Raw genomic sequence first — 26,715 nt, 5'->3', positions numbered from 1 at the left:
ATGTACAGATTACCTCAACTATGCTCGCACACTAACTCGGTACCTGTGCCCCCCTGTACATAGCCTCATTATTCTTATTGTGTTACTTTTATTATTACTTTTTATTTTAGTACTTGGTAAATATTTTCTTCTTGAACTGCACTTTTGGTTAAGGGTTTGTAAGTAAGCATTTCACGGTAAAGTCTACACTTGTGTCAGGATTTGGCCAGGGTTGTTCCGGTTTTTGGTCACTAGATGCCCCCATTGTGCCTTTTGACCTTTTGTTTTCCCTTGATCCCCATTATTATTTGCACCTGTGCCTCGTTTCCCCTGATTGTATTTAAACCCTTTGTTTTCCTCTGTTCTTTGCTCTGTGTTTGTATGTTAGCACCCAGCCCTAGTACTCTGAGAACTCTTGTTGATCCCGGTGGACTCTCTTGTGGAATTCTGTTTTTTTGTTCTTGTTTGTTTGAGGCTTTTTGTGCTTTACCTTCCACCTTGTGGATTTACCTTTTTTTGTCTTGGAGGATTACCTTTGTTCTTGTAGGATTCCTTTTGAGGTTGTGGAGTTACATGTTTTCCTGAAGAACTTCACTTTTTACTTCATTAAATACACCGTCTCAAGTACTGCTGTGTCTGCCTCATCTTCTGGGTTCTGCCGACTATTCGTGGCTCAGTTGGTTAAGTGACTGTTTCTCACTCCGGAGACCCGGGTTCGTAACCGGGTCCTGACACACTTGTATTCGGCATGTGACAAATAAAGTTTGATTTGATTTGAATATCCTTAGTTGTCCGGTCTCCATTGGTTTCCGCAGAACTTCTTAGCCGTACCAGCGATTGTCTGAGAGGGGAGTTCTCTCCTTTCTCCACCTATGTGGATAATCAGAGTTTGAGCCACTTTACACGCACAGCTGCAGACTGGCGATGTCCTGGTCTGATAGGTGAGTTCGTTTTCTCCACCTCGTGTTGAGGTTCAAAGTTCCAACCATTTTAGATGTGTAGCGACCTCTCCACGCTTTTCTGGTGTAATGTTAATTTCGTTACCAAGGCTTTTTATGCATTCTGGCCAAAGGGGATGGCTCCGTCTGTCTGACATGCTGTCCGACCTCACTCGGGGCATGGCTACTTACTTATTCACAGTTTATAGGAGATAGATGATCTTATACATCTTAAAATCGCATTTCAGATGTTTTTTTATATGCACAACGTATTGCATTTACATTTACATTTAAGTCATTTAGCAGACGCTCTTATCCAGAGCGACTTACAAATTGGTGCATTCACCTTATGACATCCAGTGGGACAGTCACTTAACAATAGTGCATCTAAAACTTAGGGGGGGTGGGGTGAAAGGGATTACTTAACCTAAATACATTGGATGGAAACGGACCATTCCCCACATTATGTTAGAAATATTGTTCCGGTATTCACTTTTTGGACGTTAGAGTTTTGTGCGGGAAAAAGTCTCTGGAGACAAAGGACATTCCTTTATCCAATACTGGAGGGTAAAGAGAGAGTCATCTGCTACTTAATTTACAACTGATTGTGAGCTGTCAACCCGGCAGTTCCCTCCTCCCCTGCTTTGCGGGTGGGAGAGGGTCTGGTTATTGTCAACCCTTGCCAAGCTAATCTGAACCATTTGATCCTTATACGACAGTCATGACACTACCAAGTTGATTTATGATTTCTTGAACAGTTTAATTATTTGCCCGGACTTTTCACTGTATTACTTTTAACAATATGTATTGTTAAATATTAACAACTATCAGTTATAGAACTGTCACTTTAGTGTTAGTTTCCTTAGATTTTGCATTATTCAATTACATTGTTAGTTCACTGTTCTTTTCTCTGTCACATTCATGTAGTTGTTCCTGAGGATCGCTAGCAATAGTGGATCATATTAGGCTAACGTATTACAAGTTGTGCAATACTTTGGGACATGTAGCCTATTTGAATCATCAGGCCATACATAGCAGTTTAAACCTGGAGCCTGCACACGGTTAAAGACAACTTTACATTGTCATCACAGTTCCATGTTTAGTGAGGATTATTAGGGTAGATTTTGTACACTTTTCTCACCTTCCAATATTTCATGTTACCCCCTTTTTCGTAGTATCCAATTATTAGTAGTTACTATCTTGTCTCATCGCTTCAACTCCCGTACGGGCTCGGGAGAGACAAAGGTCGAAAGCCATGCATCCTCCGAAACACAACCCAACCATGCCGCACTGCTTCTTAACACAGCTCGCATCCAAACCGGAAGCCAGCCACACCAATGTGTCGGAGGAAACACCGTGCGACCTTGGTTAGCGGCCCGCCACAGGAGTCGCTGGTGCGCGACAAGACAAGGATAAATCCTCCCGAACCCGGACGATGCTAGGCCAATAGTGCGTCGTCCCACGGACCTCCCAGTCGCAGCCGGCTGCGACAGAGCCTGGGCTCGAACCCAGAGTCTCTGGTGGCACAGCTAGCACTGCGATGCAGTGCCCTAGACCACTGCACCACCTGGGAGGCAAATATGGCAACTTTCAGGATGAATCAAATCACCGTATTTTTTATTCCCCATTGTATTTAGTTTGTTAAGGCTCTCCAAACCGTTTAAAAAAAAAGATTATTCATCAAAAAAATTCTTAACAATAAATCATATGCAAGATCAGAGTATTTTTTAAATCTACCAATTGGTGCTGGAAAGTTTACGGATATGCATGTATTTACATGGTTTTCTTTAATTGATCCCTAGTATTCTGAATCGTTCTCTCCCTATATTCTAGTGAGTCGGTCGAGAACATTCAAATTAAAAGATACACCAAATTCGAATGGATGGCTTTAGATAAATGTACTGAATAACCTATTGATTGAAAAAGAAAATTTGTTGGCCAGCAAGTGGGATGATTTTCATCAGTTGAGTTATTCAGTGCAGGCAAGCGAACCATGCCTGCAAAGCTCGTTACGCACCTGCTTAAGGTAAGTCTGATAAGTGCGAAGGAAGGCGTAAGTGCGTAGGAAAGGCGTAAATAAAAAACATTCTGATCTTGTAGATTATTTAGGCAAATATTTGGGTTAGGAAAGCATGTATGAATCATTTAAAAAACTGGTTTGGAGAGCCTTTATGTACGAAATACACTGAGTGTACAAAACATTAGGAACAGCATCCTAATATTGAGTTGCACCCCCCTTTTCCCTCAGATCAGCCTCAATTCGTTGTGCATGGATTCTACAAGGTGTCAATAGTGGTCCACATGAATGCTGGCCCATGTTGACTCCAATGCTTCCCACAGTTGTGCCAAGTTGGCTGGATGTCCTTTGGGAAGTGGACCATTCTTGAAATACACAGGCACCTACTATCATACCCCGTTCAAAGGCACTTAAATCTTTTGTCTTGCCCATTCACCCTCTGAACTGCACACATACACAATCCATGTCTCAATTGTCTCAAGGATTAAAAATGCTTCTTTAACCCGTCTCCTCCCCTTCATCTACACCGATTTAGCAGCTTTCACATGGTCAGTCTATATCTGTCACGGTCTTCCTCCTCTTCATCTGAAGAGGAGAGGCGAGAAGGATCAGAGGACCAAAATGCGGCGTGGTATGTGTTCATGGTGAATTTGAATAAAGAAAACACTGAACACTGCAACACTATACAAAAAACAATAAACCAATGACGACCGTGAAGCTACAAATGAGACCTGTGCTGACACAAGCCACTAACATAGACAATCACCCACAAACAAACAGTGCAACCCAGGCTACTCAATCAGAGACAACTAATGACACCTGCCTCTGATTGAGAACCATACTAGGCCGAAACATAGAAATCCCAAATCATAGAAAATCAAAACATAGACTGCCCACCCAACTCACGTTCTGACCATACTAAATAAATACAAAACAAAGGAAATAAAGGTCAGAACGTGACAATATCATGGATAAAAAATAGCGGTTTGATTCATCCTGAAAGTTGTCATATTCAAGTTTAATTCATAGGGGTTGAACAATAATCTTATAAGTCTACCTAATTCTCACTAATCATACAACTTCACTACTGTCGTTGAGACTGGGGTTTTGCGGGTACTAATTAATGAAGCTGCCAGTTGAGGACTTGTGAGGCGTCTGTTTCTCAAACTAGACACTAACGTACTTGTCCTCTTGCTAAGTTGTGCACCGGGGCCTCCCACTCCTCTTTCTATTCTGGTTAGAGACCGTTTGCACTGTTCTGTGAAGGGAGTAGCACACAGCGTTGTATGAGATCTTCAGTTTCTTGGCAATTTCTTGCATGGAATAGCCTTAATTGCTCAGAACAAGAATAGACTGACGAGTTTCAGGAGAGGTCTTTGTTTCTGGCCATTTTGAGCCTGTTATCGAACCCACAAATTCTGATGCTCCAGATAAGCTCCAAAGAAGGCCCGTTTTATTACTTCTTTAATCAGGACAACAGTTTTCAGCTGTGCTAATATAATTGCAAAAGGGTTTTCTAATGATCAATTAGCCTTTTAAAATTATAAACTAGGATTAGCTAACAACGTGCCATTGGAACACAGGAGTGATGGTTGCTGATAATGGGCCTCTGTATGCCTATGTAGATATTCCATAAATAATCTGCCGTTTCCAGCTAAAATAGTCATTTACATTAACAATGTCTCACTGTATTTCTGATCAATTTGATGTTATTTTAATGGACAAAAAAATGTGCTTTTCCTTCAACAACAAGGAAATGTCTAAGTGACCCCATACTTTTGAACGGTAGTGTGTGTGTATATATAATCCCTAATGAAATATGTGTATGAATAGAAAACAAGGCACTCGAAAGCCACAACATGTCAAAGTCAACATACAATACACATTGGGCTCCCAACTGGCGCAGTGGTTTAACACACTGCAGTACCTTTTGTCCTTCTGGAAGGTTCTCCCATCTCCACAGAGGAACTCTGGAGCTCTGTCAGAGTGACTATCGGGCACTTCTCCCCCGATTGCTCAGTTTGGCTGGGCGGCCAGCTCTTGGTAGAGTCTTCCATTTAAGAATGAAGGCCACTGTGTTCTTGGGGACTTTCAATGCTGCAGACATTTTTTGGTACCCTTCCCCAGATCTGTGCCTCGACATAATCCTATCTCGGAGCTCTACAGACAATTCCTTCAACCTCATGGCTCGGCTTTTGCTCTGACATGCACTGTCAACTGTGTGATGTTATATAGACAGGTGTGTGCCTTTCCAAATCATGTCCAATCAATTGAATTTACCACAGGTGGACTCCAATCATCTCAAGGATGATCAATGGAATCAATGGAAAAAGGGTGCACCTGACCTCAATTTTGTGTCTCATAGCAAAGGGTCTGAATACTGAATACTGAGATGTGTTTTCGCTTTGTCATTATGGGGTATTGTGTGGAGATTTATGATTTTAGAATAAGGCTGTAACCTAACAAAATGTGGAAAAAGTCAAGGGGTCTGAATACTTTCCGAATGCAATGTATATATCCATAGAAATAAGACAGAAGTTGCTTCTGTTGCCTGTTTGAGTGTTTGCTTAAAAGCCTAATGATTCCATGAGCACCATTCCTCATACAATAGCAAATATATTGGATAAAGCAATTTCACAGATTTGTCTGTTTTAAATATTTGCTATGCTGTAATAAAGGCGTTACAACTTGTTTTCTTGTTAGAACAGATAAATTACTTGTAATTTGTTTAGTGTTGTTCACACTGCTCCAAACAGGCAGAAAAGTAATATTGGGATCTAATAGCACCTGTTTGTCACATAATATGCACACAGCTCTCGCTCCTATACCCTACTTTTTCTTGATCTCCTTCTTATTGTTATTGTTATTGTTACAATTATTATTATCGTCATCTTTATAAAAGTAAGTCATGTCCTTATCATTAGTAGGCTTTGTATAGTAGCCTTGTATCACCACCAACAAGCTGTAGGTCTAAGAGTGCATCCTGCAAAGTCTTAATACTGTAACTTACTTTGGCCTATATTTCATTATAGGCTATTGTATCAATCAATCAATCATTAATTTGTTCATGCAATCACATACATTCATGCTTTGAAATGCAATCAAGTGTTTTAGGTTTAAAATGAAATAACAAAAGGTAGCTTTGAATAATTAGCCTAAACAATAAACAAACCGCAAACGTGTTCTTAGTCTGCCTTAATGAAAATTTTATATATTTTTCCATTAGAAAATACTCTTTAGGACACTTATTTATTTAGTGTTGTTTACACTGTTCCAAATGGTCAGAAAAATATTCTAATATTGTAATCTAACAACAACTGTTTGGCACACATAATACTCATGCAACGCGTGCTCCTATACCCTTATTTTTCTTATCTCCAGTAGTTTACACAACTAATTCAAATGTCTTCCACAGATCTGACTTCCCCTTTCCCTCCTAAGCAACCAATAAATATTTGCCCGTTTCGAGTTTCTTTTTCACGTCCTCCTCTTCCATTTTGCTGTCGACATGACTGTGTTCGGAGTTTGTTATAACCAATTTATTGATGTGATTATGATAGGGCCTGACCTATAGCCTATTGGTCACATGTGATGCTTACATGTTTCACATAAAAATAGCAAGGGTTGAGGGAATAGGGAATGTTCTTCCTAAACAAATTAGTAATTTTGTTAACAGAACTTTTCAGTCAGAAACAAGTAAGAAACTACTTAGCTAAAATGATGCTGCAGCTTCAGCACGGACAGCGCCATTAACACTTGCTGTGCTGGGGTGCCTTTTCCCTGCAGTAGGGAGGAGTGCGAGACAACTTGCGCCTGTCACACAGGCACTCACTGTCATTTTTTTCGCATAGTGTGACTATCAGGCTCTTTCTTGAGTCTTTTGTGTGTCTTAAATATTGAATCAAACAGTTTGCTTAAAGCATCAGACAACCTCAGTGCATATGGGGGGGGAGGGTTAGTGAGGGCTAGCCAGATAGCTAGATTGACATGTTGACAGTCTAGGAGCAGAGGCTACTTCATCCTCCAAGAGGTTCTGTTGAATGAAGCTGCACACAAGCTCAGGTGACGAGAGGTCAAGTTCTGCTTGACGGATTCACCTCTCAAATTTTTGTTTCCTAGCAATCATTTTCCTTTCCCTTGTTGCTGCCTCCTATAGTATTTGAGCTGCTTTGGCGTAAGCATCAATCTGAAGGCATTGTGCATGCAATTTTTCCTCCTCCATTTGTCTTTTAATTTCCTCAACTTTATCCCTATTTTGTTTCTCCTCCAGAATACTAGTTTGTTGGTCTTTCAGGGAGGCACGACTGCAAGTGGAGTAATGTCTACTGTCCTGTGACTGAGGCATGTTCTGTGAAGTTTAAGTCCTTGTCACAATTGAGCCAGGGGGTGCATATGCCTCTTAAGAGGCACCACCTGCTTTTGGAGTCTCCTATGTGCTAGGTGAGACAAGCCTCCAGGAGGAATGGGGTCATCTTGGCGTACTGGTGTACCTGTCCAGCCATGTCCATGGTACTCTGGAGGACATCATTGGGGTCCGAACTCCTGATCTCCATAGGTACTCTGTGATTGCTAGCTCTATCTGTCTCGAATGGCCATTTAAAATAGATTTGCAGTTGAAATAGAGCCACACAATCCCTTTCAGGAGCCAGGAGTTTTAGAGGAACCATTTTTTTTATTTTCAACAAAATGTACAGCCATGGTTCCTATAAAAGGGACAAAAAGGCCAGTAAATTATATTTGATCAACAATATTTAAACCAATAAGCAATTAATATTCAAGCAATGAATTTATAGACATTGTGATAAACATGCATAAATAATATTACAAAAGGGTTCTGACGAAATTCCTAAACAAACAAATGCAAGTTATATGTCAAAGAAAAGGTGTATCACCACAACAAAATTGTCATAAGATAAATCAACTACATGAAAGGATAATTGCTTATAAATAGAAACCATTAACATCTTGAGACAACTTTAAGAAATATAAAGACGTATTAGAGCCTCTAAATACAGGCTACAAGGCTACTAAAGTCACCGGTGCATTAACAGCTACCCGGTGAATGCAAAACAAATCAGCGTACAAGTACAAATAAAAAATCTACGCATGTGCTTTTAAATGAAGCTGAGGCCGCATCCTTATGAATACATTATATGAATACTGACCTTATTTCTCTACCACTAGTTGCTCCGTTTTCGATTGCCACTCCCCACACCGAGGGACACTCAAAAACGGGAGGTATTGGGATTGCGCCATTAATGACTTGGACCTCCTGAAGGCCCGGTTACATCTTTTTTCATTTTTTTTTTTTTTTATTATTTTTTTTTAATAAATATTTTTACCCGTTTTTTCTCCCCAATTTCGTGGTATCCAATTGTTGTACTATCTTGTCTCATCGCTACAACTCCCATACGGGCTCGGGTGAGAAGAAGGTTGAAAGGTCATGTGTCCTCTGATACACAACCCAACCAGCCGCACTGCTTAACACAGCACACATCCAACCCGGAAGCCAGCCGCACCAATGTGCCAGAGGAAACACTGTGTACCTGGCAACCTTGGCTAGCGTGCACTGCACCCATCCCGCCACAGGAGTCGCTGGTGTGCGATGAGACGTCCGTAACGACCAAGTCCTCCCTAACCCGGACAATGCTAGGCCAATTGTGCGTCGCCCCACAGACCTCCCGGTCGCAGCCGGTTACGACTTAGCCTGGGCGCGAACCCAGAGTCTCTGATGGCACAGCTGGCGCTGCAGTACAGCGCCCTTAACCACTGCTCCACCCGGGAGGCCCCGGTTACATCTTAAGTGGGCCCTGGGGCAGTGGTTCCCAAACAGGGATCGCAACACTATGTGGAGTCACCTGATATGAAACTGGGGTCGAGAGAGAATTAGCAAAATCCTGAAAACAACTAAAAATATACATATAATAACGTCTTTGTATCTCAAAATCATTGAAATGGGTTAACCTTAAAAATCTAAATAAAATTGATGTGTGAGGGATGCAGAGGCACATAAACTCACATCAATATCTTTGTCAGATAACAATGTTAAACAAATAATTTATGCTATTGCTAGCAATCAAGAGGAAACTGACTGAATGACTAAAAACTGTGATGGCCTGTGATGGCCAAAATGACAATGCATTGACTTTCTTTCACTATACATGTCGGGGGATGCTATTCCCGAGAACAAATTGTTCTGTCTCACGATTCCCAAGCATTAAACGGCACAGGGGATGTTCAGTGTGCTGTGTGGCTATATTAACAAAAAACAGATTCCATGGGATCGAATAGTGGGCTTTTGCACATATGTTGGGACGGCATACAGGCCTCTGCACTCAAGTTATGAATGTGTCTCCCTCTGCCATATGGACGCATTGTATGATACACTGAGAGAAAATGCCTGCAACAGAGTGGAGCACAGAACTCTGAGATAAAGTATACAGCAGCAGGTAACTTGATTGCAAATCCACTGCCCGCACACCTGCTCACAAAACTATGTGGAAATTTAGGCTCAGAGCAAGACAATATTCTATTTCACGCTTACCAAGATGCACGCCGAGGCTTGGGAATACCCTGCTGTCTCCATCTGAGCATTAAAACTCATGGTAACCTTTGCCAGCTCATATCTGTGTAAAGCTGGATTCAGTGCTCTCGTCTGCATTAAAACCAAATATCGATAAAATATGGATGTGAAAGCAGAGATGAGGTATGTAATGTCGACCATGCCCCCTGACTTTGAGAAGCTAGTACGCGTCATGCATTAAGCACACTCGTCTCATTAGTGGTGGTGAGATAGGGGACATTATGTCAGACTAATTTGAAATTGACTGTTATAGCCCCACATTAAAAGTATGTGATGGTGAGTTGAGTAAATCTGAAATACTGTTAGAATGTTTTTCAATTGGCTGCCATAGCCCCAAATAAAAATAGTAAACATTGGCTGTGAAATATGTAATTTTCACATGGTTGGGGTCCTGAGAATGTTCATATATCAAAATGGGGTCGGAGGCCAAAAAAGTTTGGGAACCCCTGGCCTAGGGAATGGGACATCGCTACATCACTCCCGCACATCAGAAACTTCCAACAGATACCACGCAATTATTTGACAACGAGCCTTGTGTTTTTCTCAATGCCTGTACTGGAGGCAGTAATATATTTCCTTTATATTTCTCATGCAACAAATACATACTTAACATATGAGTAACAAATGAGAACAGCAGAACAACAATGTGCCTGTAATGTACCCATCCTCTGCCTGTGGTTCATGTGGAGTAGTAGCCTACGGAAGCAGTACTCTCACTCCATAAGTTTGACATGTAACAGCTGCATTTCCTTCACTCAGTCATTACCAGGAGAATAATTGTAGCTAGAACAATACTTTGTGCATGACACAAGTAATTTCTCCAACAATTTTTTACAAACATTATTTAACTTTAACTAATTCATTGCATCACAATTCCAGTGCATCAGTAGTTTACATACACTAAGTTGATTGCCTTTAAACAGCTTGGACAAGTCCAGAAAATGATGTCATGGCTTTAGAAGCTTCTGATAGGCTAATTGACATTATTTTTTGTCAATTGGAGGTGTGTACCTGTGAATGTATTTCAAGGCCTACCTTCAAACTCAGTGACTCTTTGCTTGACATCATGGGAAAATCAAATGAAATCAGCCAAGACCTCAGAAAAAAATTGTAGATCTCCACAAGTCTGGTTCATCCTTGGGAGCAATTTACAAACACCTGAAGGTACCATATTCATCTGTACAAACAATAGTACGCAAGTACAAACACCATGGGACCAAGCAGCCGTCATACCGCTCAGGAAGGAGACGCGTTCTGTCTCCTAGAGATGAACGTACTTTGGTGCGAAAAGTGCAAATCAATCCCAGAACAACAGCAAAGGACCTTGTGAAGATGCTGGAGGAAACAGGTACAGAAGTATCTATATCCACAGTAAAACAAGTCCTATACCAACATAACCTGAGAGGCCGCTCAGCAAGGAAGAAGCCACTGCTCCAAAACCACCATTTAAAAAAATCAGTTTACTGTTTTCAACTGCACATGGGGACAAAGATCATACTTTTTGGGGAAATATCCTCTAGTCTGAGAAACAAAAATAGAACTATTTGGCCATAATGATCGTCGTTATGTTTGGAGGAAAAAGGGGAGGCTTGCAAGCAGAAGAACACCATCCCAACCGTGAAGCACGGGGATGGCAGCATTATGTTGTGGGGGTGCTTTGCTGCAGGAGAGACTGGTGCACTTCACAAAATAGATGACATCATGAGGAATAAAAAATTATCTGGATATATTGAAGAAACATCTCAAGACACCAGTAAGGAAGTTAAAGCTTGGTCGCAAATGGGGTCTTCCAAATGGACAATGACCCCAAGCATACTTCCAAAGTTGTGGCAAAATGGCTTAAGAACAACAAAGTCAATGTATTGGAGAGGCCATCACAAAGCCCTGACCTCAATCCTATAGAACATTTGTGGGCAGAACTGAAAAACCGTGTGCGAGCAAGGAGGCCTACAAACCTGACTCAGTTACACCAGCTCTGTCAGGAGCAATGGGGCAAAATTCACCCAACTTATTGTGAGAAGCTTGTGGAAGGCTACCCGAAATGTTTGAACCAAGTTAAAACATTTAAAGGCAATGCTACCAAATGCTAATTGAGTGTATGTAAACTTTTGACCCACTGGGAATGTGATGAAAGAAATTCAAGCTGAAATAAATCACTTTCTCTACTATTATTCTGACATTTCACATTCTTAAAATAAAGTGGTGATCCTAACTGACCTAAGACTGGGAATCTTTAATAGGATTAAACATCAGGAATTGTGAAAAACTGAGTTTAAATGTATTTGGTTTATGTAAACTTCCAACTTCAACTGTTTAAAGATAAATGTATACCGGTAGCTAGTTGGCAAACGTTAGCTAGTTAGCTTGCTTGTTAAATAGCTATTTTCGTAAATTAACTTTATTACCAAACAATATGGAGAATCATTTCTCTTTACATTAACTAACATATTCCTCTTAACTGTATTATTTTTTTGTACATGATTCGTTATGAATTTATACTTACTTACATTTTCTTCCATCCTAATTTTTTTGTCATCCATCTTCCTGAAGCAACTATAGAATCTTAGGTCGTAGAGCATCATGGGTATTTTGATAACCACTCGATAGGAAGTCTGCATCTCGATTTGCTTCGTTTGGAGGGCCAACTAGAGGGCTGAAATGGCACTACTCCTCGATCAAAGTTGAATTGGGACACCACTCCGACTCGATGCGGCCCACAAACCAGAGGGGGAGGGCTAAGGGGGAACTTGTCCAACAATAATCAATCATTTTCATTGCAAAACGTTTTCCTGTGCACTAATGAATACACCCTTATTGTGTCCGCAGTGCTGAACCGTCTGATCACAGATCTGCACTCCTTCCTGGTGGTGCTGGACAGTGAGAACCTCAGCTACATCGCTCAGGCCCAAAAGAAGTCTATCTCAGAGCTGCTATCCAAGCTGCAAGACACCCCTGGTAGGACACTGTTGTTGTTACTTATTTACAGTACCTAGTGAGCTTACACACACCCCTTGCACAGTCTTCACATTTTGGAGCCTTAAAATAAAGTTTAAAAGGAGATTCAATTTGATTTTTTCCCCTGTAGATCTACACAACCTACTCCACATTTTCAAGTGAAAAATATCTTCCAAATTAACTAAAAAAGACAGAAGATGTCTTTATTGCATATGTCTTCACACCCCAGAGAATACTTGGTGACCTTTGGCAGCCATTACTACAGCACATCTGAAGGGACACAACAAAAAATAGCTCATCATTTAGCGTTCCCTCGTGAAATGCTTTGCATTCCCTCGTAAAATGCTTTGCGTTCCTGCACAATATGTTTTGCGTTCCCTCGCAAAAAGTTTGTTAGCTAGTAATCTCCTCCACAGGCTATTGCGCACAACGTATTTGGGCGGAAGTCTCTGGGAACGAGATTAGCTAGCTAGCTAGCAACCTTCAAAATAAAGAGGACATAAAGGAACAGCCTTTTCAATATAAGTGTCCTTTTGTCTTATAATTTCACATTTGGAAGGTGCATTGAAACAATTAGCTGGCATGATTATATAATTTCTAGCACAGCCAACTATCTAGCTAGCAAGCTGACTATATGAATGATGTACTGACTAATAGCTATGGCTATTCTCAAGAACAAGCAAACCCTTATCCGAGGAGCAAGTCTGATTGATCAAGCATTCTATTCAATGCATTTTGATGATTTAATCAAAAGTGCATTAACAGTGGTTTGAAAGTACAATTACATTTAAAAATGAGGCAAATAATGAGTACACTCTTTAAAAAAGGGTTCTCCGACTGTCCCCATAGGAGAACCATTTTTGGTTCCAGGTAGAACCCTTTTGGGTTCCATGTAGACCCCTCTGTGGAAAGGGTTCTCCTATGGGGACAGCCAATGAACTATTTTAGGATCTAGATGGAGCCTTCTTTTCTAAGAGTGTAGGAAAACCTTTTGTCATCATTTTGTTGTTGCCAGATTGACTTTAGATTCTGTGTAATGTTAGCTAGCTAGCTAAGATTGACGGAAGACCACTGGATTTTAGCTACCTAATGTTAGCATTGCTAGCTATTTTTGACAAACTTTTCTAGCAAATGACAACATTGCCATCTGTCTTAGGTATATTTGATGACATGATAACAATGGCAAAGTTGTGTCCTACTAAACATGTGCCTACTTATTTAGAAATGTAATCTAGTCTAAACCCCTGCTGTCCTTTTCCCTGGGCGCTGAAGACGTGGATGTCAATTAAGGCAGCCCTCCGTACCTCTCTGATTCAGAGGGGTTGGGTTAAATGTGGAAGACACATTTCAGTTTAATGCATTCAGTTGTAAAACTGACTAGATATCTCCCTTTCCCTTTCCCTGAACAACAATATAAATACATCATGCAACAACTTCAAAGATTTTACAGTTGAGACATTTGTGCTATTGTGTTGTGTGACAAAACTACACATTTTATAATGTTTTTTATTGTCCCTAGCACAAGGTGCAACTGCGTAATGATCATGCTGTTTAATCAGATTCTTGATATGCCACACCTGTCAGGTGGAGCGATTGTATTGGCAAAGAAGAAATGCTCATTGACAGGGATAGAAACAACATTTGAGAGAAATAAGCTTTTTGTGCGTATGGACAATTCCTGGGATCTTTGATTTCATCTCATGTAACGAGACTAACACTTTACATGTTGCATTTATATTTGTGTTTAGTGTAAGTAGACCAGATGAGCTACTATCACATTGGTGTCTATGGGAGAGCCACCCCTTTAAATCGGCAATGGTAAACGGCCTGAGTGAACTAAAGTATCTTAATTGATCCACTATCTTTGGCTTTATGTAGTTATCCTGATACTCACATCTTGCCTTTGCCCCAGCTCCCCTCTCCCTTTCTTATGGCTGCAGGGGCAGTATTGAGTAGCTTGGAAGAAAAGGTGCCCAGAGGTGCCCAGAGTAAACTGCCTGCTCCTCAGTCCTAGTTGCTAATATATGCATATTATTATTAGTATTGGATAGAAAACACTCAGAGTTTCTAAAACTGTTTCAATGATGTCTGTGAGTATAACAGAACTCAGAACAGGCAAAAACCTGAGAAGAAATCCAAACAGGAAGTGGGAAATCTGAGGTTGGTCGATTTTCAACTCAGCCCCTATTGAATATACACATTGGTTATGTTGCACTTCCTAAGGCTTCCACTAGATGTCAACCGTATTTAGAAACTTGTTTGAGGATTCTACTCTGAAGGGGGAGAGAATGAGAGAAGATTGAGTTAGAGGTCTGCCAGCAGTCACGTGCTGGTCACACGCATTTCACATGAGAGTTAGCTCGCGCTCCTTTGCTTTTCTGAAGACAAAGGAATTCTTCGGTTGGAATATTATTTAAGTTTTATGTTAAGAACATCCTAAAGATTGATTCCATACATTGTTTGACATGTTTCTACGGATAGTAATGGAACTTTTTGACATTTCGTCTGCAGCTAGGGAATGCGCTTCGTGACTTTGGATTTGTTTACCAAACGCGCTAACAAAAGTAACTAATTGGATATAAATGATGGACATTATCGAACAAATCAAACATTTAATGTGGAACTGGGATTCCTGGGAGTGCATTCTGATGAAGATCATCAAAGGTAAGTGAATATTGATCATGTTATTTCTGATTTCTGTTGACTCCAACATGGCGGATATATCTATTTGTTTTCTGAGCGCCGTTCTCAGATAATTGCATGGTTTGCTTTTTCCGTAAAGCTTTTTTGAAATCTGACACAGAAGTTGCATTAAGGATTAAGGCATTATCTATATTTCCATGTCTAACACTTGTATTTTCATCAACATTTATAATGAGTATTTCTGTAAATTGATGTGGCTCTCTGCAATATCACCTAATGTTTTTGGAACTAGTGAACATAACCTACCAATGTACACAGAGATTTTTTAAATATAAATATGCACTTTATCGAACAAAACAAACATGTATTGTGTAACATGAAGTCCTATGAGTGTTATCTGATGAAGATCATCAAAGGTTAGTGATTAAATGTATCTCTATTTGTACTTTTTGTGTCTGGAAAAATGGCTGAATATTTCTGTGACTTGGCGGTGACCTAACATAATCATTTGTGGTGCTTTCACTGTAAAGCATATTTGAAATCTGAGACTTTGGTGGGATTAACAACAAGATTACCTTTAAAATGGTATAGGATACATGTATGTTTGAGGAATTTTAATTATGAGATTTCTTGTTTGAATTTGGCGCTCTGCACTTTCACTGGCTGTTGTCATATCAACCCCGTTAACGGGATTGCAGTGCTTTAAGAAGTTTTAATTAACATGCTTTTATTTATCCAAAAGAAAAACAAGTAGCCTCCTGGGTGGCGCAGTGGTCTAAGGCACTGCATCACAGTGCTTGCTGTGCCACCAGAGATTCTGAGTTTGAGCCCAGGCTCCACCGCACCTGGCCGCAACAGGGAAGCCCATGGGCCGACGCACAATTGGCCCAGCGTCGTCCGGGTTAGGGAGGGTTTGGCCGGCAGGGATATCCTTATCTCATCATGCACTAGCGACTCCTGAGGCGGGCTGAGCGCAGTGCACGCTGACCACGTCACTGGGTGTACGGTGTTTCCTCCGACACATTGGTGCTTCTGGGTTGGATGTGCGTTGTGTCAAGAAGCAGTGTGGCTTGGTTGGGTTGTGTTTCGGAGGACGCAAGGCTCTCGACCTTCGCATCTCCCGAGTCCGTACAGGAGTTGCAGCGATGAGACAAGACAGTAACTACTACCAATTGGGGAGAAAAAGGGGTAAAAAAAGTGTTCAAAAGTCAAATTGTAAATACAACAGCTAATGAAATAAACATAATAAAAAACGTTTACAAAATAAGCCAAGACATACAGTTGAAGTTGGAAGTTTACATACACTAGGTTGGAGTTATTAAAACTAGTTTTTCAACCACTCCTCAAATATCTTGTTAACAAACTATAGTTTTTGCAAGTCAGTTAGGAAGTAATTTTCAAACAATTGTTTACAGACAGATTATTTCACTTATAATTCACTGTATCACAATTACAGTGGGTCAGAAGTTTACATACACTAAGTTGACTGCCTTTAAACAGCTTGGACAATTCCAGAGAATGATGTCATGGCTTTAGAAGCTTCTGATAGGCTAATTGTCAATTGGAGGTGTGTACCTGTGAATGTATTTCAAGGCCTACCTTCAAACTCAGTGCCTCTTTGCTTGACATCATGGGAAAATAAAATGAAATCAGCCAAGACCATCGTTATGTTTGGAGGAAAAGGGAGAGGATTACAAGCCGAAGAACACCATCCCAACCATGAAGCACAGAGGTGGCAGCATCATGTTGTGGGGGTGCTTTGCTGCGGGAGGGGCTGGTGCACTTCAAAAAATAAATGGCATCATTAGGAACGAAAATTATGTGGATATATTGAAGCAACATCTCAAGACATCAGTCAGGAAGTTAAAGCTTGGTCGCAAATGGGGTCTTCCAAATGGACAATGACCCCAAGCATACTTCCAAAGTTGTGGCAAAATTGCTTAATGACAACAAAGTCAAGGTATTGGAGTGGCCATCACAAAGCCCTGACCTCAATTTTTACTAGGATTAAATGTCACAAATTGTGAAAAAGTGAGTTTAAAATGTATTTGGTTAAGGTGTATGTAAGCTTCCAACTTCAACTGTATGTACTGCATCTTATACCATCTATTGCATCTTGACTATGGCGCTCGGCCATTGCACATCCATATATCCATATATTCTTATTCCATCCCTTTAGATTTGTGAGTATTAGGTAGTTGTTAGGGAAATTGTTAGATTACTTGTTAGATATTCCTGCACTGGCGGAACTAGAAGCACAAGCATTTCGCTACACTCGCATTAACATCTGCTAACGATTTGTACACTACTGTTCAAAAAGTTTGGGGTCACTTAGAAATGTCCTTATTTTTAAAGAAAAGCACATTTTGTTGTCTATTTCAGTAACATCAAATTGATCAGAAATAGAGTGTAGAGATTGTTAAGTTAATATTGTAGCTCGACACGGCTGATTTTTAATGGAATATCTACATAGGTGTACAGAGTCCCATTATCAGCAACCATCACTCCTGTGTTCCAATGGCACGTTGTATTAGCTAATCCAAGTTTATCATTTTAAAAGGCTAATTGATCATTAGAAACCCCTTTTGCAATTATGTTAGCACAGCTGAAAATGGTTGTGCTGCTTAAAGAAGCAATTCAACTGGCCTTCTTTATACTAGTTGAGATCTGGAGCATCAGTGTTTGTGTGTTTGATTACAGGCTCAAAATGACCAGAAACAAATAACCTTCTTCTGGAACTCATCAGTCTATTCTTGTTCTGAGAAATGACAGCTATTCCATGCAAGAAATTGCCAAGAAACTGAAGATCTTGTACAACACTGTGTACTACTGGCACTAACCAGAATAGAAAGAGGAGTGGGAGGCCCCGGTGCATGCCTGAGCAAGAGGACAAGTGCATTAGAGTGTCTAGTTTGAGAAACATACGTCTCACAAGGCCTCAACTAGCAGCTTCATTAACCTCTTTGGGCTAGGGGGCAGTATTTTGACGTCCGGATGGAAAGTGTGCCCAAAGTAAGCTGCCTGTTACTCAGGCCCAGAAGCTAGGATATGCATATAATTGGTAGATTTGAATAGAAAACACTCTAAACATGTTAAAATAATGTCTGTGAGTATATCAGAACTGATATGGCAGGCGAAACCCCGAGGACAAACCATGCCAAAAAAATAATTCAGCCTACCAATGTTTTCAATGTCTAACATGTTTATTATAAGGCGAAATCCTCCCAGATTACAGTTCCTAGGGCTTCCACTAGATGTGAACAGTCTTTAGAAAGAGTTTCAGGCTTGTTTTTGGAAAAATGAGATAGAATTTGTAGTTTTTCTAAGTGGCTCCCATTTTGGTTGTAGTGTTTTCATGCGCGTGGATGAGATGTTCTTTGTTGTTTATCTCCGGTAAAGACAATAACGATTGTCCGTCTTAAATTGTGTTGTTTATATATTTAGTAGGGTAGCTGAGGTTTGATTATAAATGTTTTTTGACTTGTTTGGATAAGATTATTGGTAATTGGTTTATTGGTTTATTTGTATGCATTTTGAAGGAGGGAAACTGGTGGATTATTGAATGAAGCGCACCAGCTAAACTACGTTTTGGGGGTTATAAAAGAAGGTCTTTATCGAACAAAAGGACCATGTGTGATGTAGCTGGGACCTTTTGGAGTGCCAACAGAAGAAGATCTTCAAAGGTTAGGGTTTTATTTTATCAACCTCTAAGCTTCTTTTTGAATTTTTTTTATAACACCTTTATTCAACCAGGTAGGCCAGTTGATAACAAGTTCTCATTTACAACTGTGACCTGGCCAAGATAAAGCAAAGCGGTGCGACACAAACAACAACACAGAGTTACACATGTAATGAAAAAACGTACAGTCAATACCACAATAGGAAAGAAGTCTATATACATGTGTGCAAATGGCGTGAGGAGGTAAGGCAATAGATAGGCCAATTTAGCAAATTAAAAATACATGAAAATAAATTGAAATATATTTTTAAAAGACAATAAATACAACATTTACACGGGAGAATGGCAAACAACATTTGCACTGCTATGCCATCTTGAAGTTTTTATGGTCCGTCCAGAATACGAAAGGATGAGGTGCCCCCTCCAACCAGTGTCTCCCACCCCTCAAGGGCCACTTAACTGCCAAGAGCTCCCGGTAGCCTACATCATAGTTGCATTCCACTATATATTATTGAGAACCGCTTGGAGAGAAATGCACATGCGTGCAGTTTCTTGTCCCCTTCATTCCACTGTGAAAGGACCGCCCCTGCTCCAGTGTCTGAGGCGTCCACCTCTACCACGAAGGGATGGGTAGGATCCGGATGGTCCGGAGAGGAAACGTACCTAGAGCTCCCCGAATGCTCTGTCAGCCTCGGGGGTCCAGCACAAACGGTTCTGGGACTTGCGAGTTAGGGCCGTGAGACACGCTGCCACCGCACCAAAGTTGAACAAGAGACTGAAACGGGGCGTTCATTTTACGATGTTGAAGCACCTGGATCAGAGCGTGATCCTCCTTGCTCCACTCCTGTGCCCGACACTAACACCTCACCTTTACGGGGTCCATTTGGATACCGGTGGCAGAGATAATGTGGCCCAGGATAGAAACTTGGGATACACAGAACTCACACTTCTCTATCTTTATGTATAGTTGACTCTGCAGGAGGCCTCTCGGGACTTGGCAGATGTGCAGGATGTGTTCCAGAAGGATCTTGGAGAAGATCAGGATGTCGTTGAGGTAAAACAAAGACTAACCGATTCAACATATCCCTAAGTGTGACCAATGCTTGGAAGACTGCCAGCTAGTTCGATAATCCAAAGGGCATGACTAAATACTCATAGTGGCCTCTCGGGGTGTAAAAGGCAGAATTGCATTCATCTCGCTCCCTGAATCTCACCAGATTGTAAACATTGCGGAGGTCCAGTTTGGTGAAGAATTCGGCACCATGGGCCAATTCCAAGGCGACGGACATCAGGAATTAGGGGGTGACAATTCGTAATCGTGATCTTGTTCAGCCCTCTGTAATCAGTATAGGGACACAGACCTCCATCCTTCTTTCCCACTAAGAACCAGCTGGGGATGTAGAGGAGGGAATTAAACCTGCCTCCAGCGACGAACGTAGTTGTCGGGTATAAGTTCCATGGCGCAGTCTTATGGACGATGAGGAGGGAGGGTGGCAGATTGACTCTTACCGGAGGTCGAAATACTTGGGAGGGAAAGCGGTAAAAATCTTGGTCTTCAATGGATGCCGGGGAACACCACGAGGCTCTTGGTGGGGGTCTTAGGCATTTAGTCTGGCAGTTCTTACCCCAGTCTAGTAGGTGTCGCGTGGACCAGGAGAATAGTGGATTATGTAGCACTAGCCAGGGGTACCCTAGGATAAGGGGGTTCTCAGGAGCAATGATCCAAAAAAAATAAGTCTCTGAGTGGTTCACTCCAACCTGCAGTAGAATGGCCTTGGTCTGATATTCCACCTGGCCAGAGCCGATGGGGCGTCTATCGAGGGCTTGAATCTGCAGTGGGATGGGACATTTAATGCAGGGGATTTGTAATTCTTTGGCGATGTCTTGGTCGATGAAATTATCCATGGCCCCGGAGTCCATGAAGGATTGAATGTGGTGCTGAGGGTTGTCCAAATGGAGGGTTGCGAGTAGTGTCAGACATTGACCGGGTAGCTGGGGTGCAACTGCATAGCTCGTCAGGGTCTCCCCTTGTCCTAGCGAGCCCCGGCATTTCCCGTCAACTCTGGGCATGAAGAACGGAGATGGCCGAGCGCTCCGCAGTAGAGGCAGCAGCCGTCGCGCATTCACCTGTCACGTTCCTGTGGGCTCAGATGTGTGCTGAGTTTGGGGTGCTCCGGAAACCGGGTTACGGTGGTGGTGTCAAAACCCTAACCCTAATCCTAACCCTAACCCTGATGGCTAGCGTTATCAAGGACTCGAGGTCCTCCCCCAGTTCCCGAGCGGCCAGTTCATCCTTGATGGAGTTAGACAGACCCTGGTGGAAAGCGGTGACCAGTGTCTCAGTATTCCACCCACTCTCGTCGGCAAGGGTGCAGAACTCAATGATCGAAGACTGGTCTGACCCTTTGGCGGAGGTTAAACAGTCTGTTTGCCATTTCTCTTCCACCAACTGGGTGATTGAAAACTTGTCGCAACTCGGTAGTGACGGATAATATGGAGCTGCAGGATGGTGGCTGCTCCCACACCACCTTTGCCCACGCCAGGGCCTTGCCCAAGAGTAGAGAGATGATGTAGTCGATCATGGCATGATCGGTGTGGAACGAGGAGGACTGTAGGCGGAATCACTTGCATCCTCCTGGGTGGCCGTCATACCGCTCAGGGGCTGGGATCTTGGGTCCCGGTGCAGGTTCCCTGGAGGAACTATGGTGACGCCTGTAGCACTGGGCGATGAGACTTGGGCATTGGCTCCTCCTTGTGTTGGGGTTGGGCCTTGGTTGGAGGGAATCTGTAAGTTCCCGGAGGGTCTCTGATATTTGGAAAGTTGTTCTTGCTGCCACCCCAGCAGTGCTCCTTGGTGGATTGTAGCATTCTGGATGTGGGTGATCTCTGCTGGGTCCATGTTGAGGCAGAAGCTTGCTGTGACGTGGTGAGGTTGGACCCAGGTGCAGAGAAGAGACCAGATGAGGAATCAGTGGTTAAGGATAAACATAATCCTTTACTGAGAAACGTTAGCCACAGGATCACAGTACACTTGAAAAAACAACAAACACTAAGTCTCAAACTCCCCCAGGAAACAACAATGCACGGTGAACAATTCAAGCTTCTGCAAAGGACAATAGAAAACACACCTCTTCTAACAGGGAAATCATAATGAGTAAATAGGACACACCTGTACTGGTTTTCTAGGTGTGGTAAAGGAGAGTCGGACCAAACTGCAGCGTGTAGATTGCGATCCATGTTTAATGAACAAAAAACGTAACACGAATCTAAAACACAAACACTACAAAACAAAGAACGTAACGAAAACCGAAACAGCCTATACTAGTGAAAACTAACATAGACAGGAACCAGGACACTAAGGACAATCACCCACGACAAACGCAAAGAATATGGCTGCCTAAATATGGTTCCCAATCAGAGACAACGATAAACACCTGCCTCTGATTGAGAACCACTCCAGACAGCCATAGACTTTGCTAGATCACCCCACTAGCTACAATCCCAATACATACACACCAAAACCCCAAGACAAAACACACCACAATACAAAAACCCCATGCCACACCCTGGCCTGACCCAATACATGAAGATAAACACAAAATACTTTGACCAGGGCGTGACAACACCTGAGTGTCATTAATGTCTCGAGGACGGTCTATCCCGCCCTCTGGTGACAGGTGGAACCATGACAAAATGTTTAGTTGTTATTATAATTTAATTATGCCAATGTGCTTTCATCAATTGAAAGCCCTTACTCTATTTTATGAGAATTTGTAAGATTTCTTGTTTGCATAAAATAGACGCAGACCAGTCTTTAAATAATAGGTAATAGAATTTATTCTCGGAGCGCGCTACCACTTAAACACGTGCAGCATTTTATATACAGATCATGATGTCATTTCACTGCTTTAACAGAATCCCCTCCTCTCGACCGGGACAAAGTAAGGTGAAAAGTTCATTCTAACTTACTAACACACTCCCAGATAACTTTTGACCCCTCAACATTATCAATCACCACTGAACTGACCGTTTTAATTAACAGAAACCCTAGGAATGCACTCACTCTCTTAAGTTTCAGTTGGGTCAACCATAGGCTAACGACCTTAATAATTGTTTTCTAGTTGTCCCTTAAGGGGTTCCGTACATTAAAACTGTGAATCATTTGGAATACGATTCTATCAATTTTGCACAACAAGGCAACAAAACCTTTTCGTCAAATTGCTCAAGCTCCGTAAATTTGGTTGGGAATCACTAATGAACAGCAATATTACACCTTGTCTTTGATTTTTTTAAAGCAGTTTTAAGTCAGGGCTGAGACTGTCAGGAACATTCAACACCTCTTGGAAAGCCCTTCTGGTGTTTCGTTTGCATAAACATATGTGTTATTGTCCCAGGGTTAGGTTTTCAGAATACTGATGTGGGTTTTCCTGTAACTTTTTACCTGGGCATGTTTCTTTTAAGCATAACAAACTCCCCAGTCCTTGCCAGTGACAAGCATACCCATAACATGATGCTGCAAGCACGATCATTGAAAATAAAAAAGGATTAACAACATTGCATTCACTCCATATTACACTAATAATGCTGGGTTGTTTGGTTGACCAAACTGCTGGGTTGCAGATATTGGGTCACTTAGTTGGATTCCTTTCTTTAAAAACTGCTGGGCTATTTATGCTGGGTGCTGGGTTATTGATGCTGGGTTAATGAGATATGAGTTTTTGCACATTATATATTCTAATATAAAATTCATAACAATGTTTGAAGTGTTTCTAAAATCCACAATGGATAAAATGAATGGTGAAAAAACGATTGGAACCATTTCTGTGTTTGACCGCTAGGTTTTATGGGAATTTTGACGTGTCCACTGTGGGGCTCAATAGCCTGTGGGGAAAACAACCTGTGGTTACCTAAGTTACCCCATTGGCTCATAGCAAATACTTGACCTTTTTCAAATGCAATTTTCTTGTTTACGTCAATCACAAAACTACATTTAAGAAAAGTACATGTCTATATTTTTTAACGACCGTTGTGAAGATCTGTAGAAAAAAAACTATAATTTTTAGATAATATTTTAAGGCAGAAAATGTGAAGACTGTGTAAGGGGTGTGTAAGACTTTCACTTGGCACTTTACATGTAGGTTCATTGTCCCATGTGGAGCATAGGCCATCAACAACGCCTCTCCAGCTAACTCGACCTTGGGCAGTGTTTTATGGTTGATTCCAGGAGTAGCCAATCTTTCTGTGTTGCCCAACAGCAAATGTTAGTTAACCGCCCTTTTAACAAAACAATACTAACTACTATTCTACTGTTGTTGCCACTCTTGCTACCTTTACCTACACTGATGCTAATTAGAATGCAATCATCATGCATCTGACCATTCAATAAACACACTGTTGTATCTGGAAGTGGCTGTAATGACAACATAGTTCAGATATCTGCTTAATTTAATAGGAGATTCCGCTGTCCTTGTAAAGTACTGCTGTGTCTCTGTTAATCTGCTGGCCACTATGTCGGTGTGGAAGGAAATCTGGGCCATGGATGACAGAGCACGCTTCTTGTAGCGCAACCAGCAGGATTCCTGAGTCTTTTCCAGCTCCCATGCATAATCATGGGAAGTGTGTCTGGGACCTAGCCTCTCATCTCTGGCCAGGAGATGAATCTGCCTGAGTGCAGTCATCTAAACTAAACTCCGTGGACCATGTCTGCATCCCAAATGCCACCCTATTCCCTTTATGGTGCACTACTTTTGGCTCCCTGCACATAGGAACTATATAGGGCACATAGGGCTCTGGTCAAAAATAGTGCACTATAAAGCAAATAGGGTGCTGTTTGGGATGCAACATATGTCTGTTTTATCATTTTAAGAGACAGGCCCATGTTTGCCTGAAGAATAAAAATATGTGGATGATTTATCACATGGTGCTACACAAGGTTAATAAGGATGCACCATACATTTGTTCAGTATATGGCCCAAAAACTATGAACAAACTGTCAAATATTCAAGAGTCTTGAATAGCTGGAATTCTGGATACTGACATATTTTGGAAACATCTGACCAGAAGTAATAATAATAATAATGTATGCCATTTAGCAGACGCTTTTATCCAAAGCGACTTACAGTCATGTGTGCATAAGTAGGACTTAGATCTGATGACCCATCCATTGAGATATTTTGTGTGTCTGTATTCCTGTGTTCCAGTTGAGGATGCTGAGTATATGATCATGAGCTGTCCATCAGGGTCCCCAAGCAATGATCTCAGGGAAACCCAGCTGTCAGGCACAGGTACATGAATGCATTTCTCTCCTCAGTATTTGCATTTGATTTTATCACTGTTTTATTGAGGTGGAGGTCATACAGGTGCAATTTCCTGTGATATCTGACATTTAACCTGTGACCTGGCTGTGACCTTTACCTCCAGTTGGTCTGTTCCAGTCAGGACCAGACCCGGACTCAGCCGAGGAGACCTTGTCCTCTGCCTCTACCGAATGGCTACGGAAAGGGGTAAGTGCTTATCATAACACCTGCCATGGCTGTTGCTAGCTCTGGTCCAGGGCGTTAGTGCACATTCCTCCACTAACTCCCTGTATTGAACTCCATAGACAAAATGATTCACCAATTTCATTAGTGACTGGATTCAAAACAAAAACGTGCACTAATGAGCTTGGCCAGAGCTACACAGTTGCCAGGATATTTTTGGTATATGTGATACATTATAGTTGATGATGTGTATCTTTGGTTTTGTGATATTTTTTTCCATTGCATTTGAAATCAACTGGACATTTGGCCATTTAAGATAGGGCTGCTCAACTGTGTTGGGACAGATATGTGAAAAGGGGTGTCTTGTTGTTGGAGTCATGATGTTGTAATTAGCTGCCTCAGGTACAATGTAGTGTGCTTTTATCACACAAGAATGTGAGACGAACATTCACAGGACTCATTTGGCCTGCTTTATAAAATATTTCAACTAAAAGGGAAACACATGCCTGTGTGACATTGTAAGAATAGGTTGCTTTCTAAATTCCGTTTTGATTTTTGATTATGTGACGCGGCAGACATTTTTGAATGTTGGGAGTAAATTCAGGTGGGACGAAGATACTCTGGGTCCTGTGCTCCTCTTCAGATGACTGGGAGAGAAAGTTGCAGCAGGGAGGTAAAGATCCAGTGACAGCATTTCTTTACAGGGCCTTTGCTAGAGCAAGTGAACATAATGACAAGGGAAAGTGCTAGGCCATGCAGCATTAGTAGCTGAGGGGCATGAGGGGAATGAGGGGGAGGAAGGGGGTGGCAGTCTGTGATGTGGGCTGCTAATGAGAGAGTCCCTGGCCCGGCTGAGGTTTGGTGAGGTCCAGGCATGTCTCGTCGAGGGTTGAGGAGTACAAAAGGTCAGAGGGCACCTCAAACGGGGGCTTTTTCAAGTTGGCAGGGGGAGCAACCCAAAATAGACAACAAAAAGGGTGTAGCCTACTCCAGAGATAATCAGACACTGTAAACTGAGCCTCCCTTCTCCTCTGCTGTATGGAACTCTGTTCCTACGGCCTCCTCCAGCCTATTGACAGGTTCACAGAGAATCCCAGCATGGGGATTCATAATCAGGGTTTATGCTGAGGATCAAAGTGGGAATGAACAGTTGAGGGAACCAGGGGTAGTATCAGCGAAAGAGGAAATGCTCTGTTTATGCGAGAGGCCATCTCCTCTTCATCAATGATGCCATTGGTGGAGATGGAGCCAGAGTAGAGGAAGTGGATGTTCATGTCGCAATTACGTTTGTCTACGAGATGGAGTGATAGAATACCCACACAGAAGAAGAGAGGAGGAAGTCTGACGGTCTGAGTCAGAACCCCCCGGAGACCATGAGCTCAGCGGTAGCCTTCCGCTCTGTGGACGCACGAACTCACAGACACACTAATGCACACACACAC

At 41.9% G+C, this 26,715-nt stretch overlaps 1 protein-coding gene across 4 annotated transcripts in view; it reads left to right on the top strand.

Annotated features, from left to right (window-relative positions):
* Positions 1 to 26,715, top strand: part of si:dkey-220o5.5 (actin filament-associated protein 1-like 2) — a 135,105-nt gene that overhangs the window by 45,673 nt on the left and 62,717 nt on the right. For all 4 annotated transcript variants that reach the window (XR_006838491.1, XR_006838492.1, XM_046346562.1 and 1 more), the window contains exons 2-4: positions 12,344 to 12,472; positions 24,995 to 25,078; positions 25,215 to 25,297. Coding sequence is in view for 2 of the 4 variants with exons in the window: in XM_046346562.1 (XP_046202518.1) it covers positions 12,344 to 12,472; positions 24,995 to 25,078; positions 25,215 to 25,297 (296 nt within the window). In the remaining 2 variants the exon portion in view is untranslated. The remainder of the gene's footprint in view (positions 1 to 12,343; positions 12,473 to 24,994; positions 25,079 to 25,214; positions 25,298 to 26,715) is intronic.

The sequence above is a fragment of the Oncorhynchus gorbuscha genome, linkage group LG04, assembly GCF_021184085.1.
Source record: "Oncorhynchus gorbuscha isolate QuinsamMale2020 ecotype Even-year linkage group LG04, OgorEven_v1.0, whole genome shotgun sequence".
NCBI lineage: Eukaryota > Metazoa > Chordata > Actinopteri > Salmoniformes > Salmonidae > Oncorhynchus > Oncorhynchus gorbuscha.
Note: the sequence above shows the minus strand (reverse complement) of the source record. Positions and strands in the feature narration are given on the sequence as shown.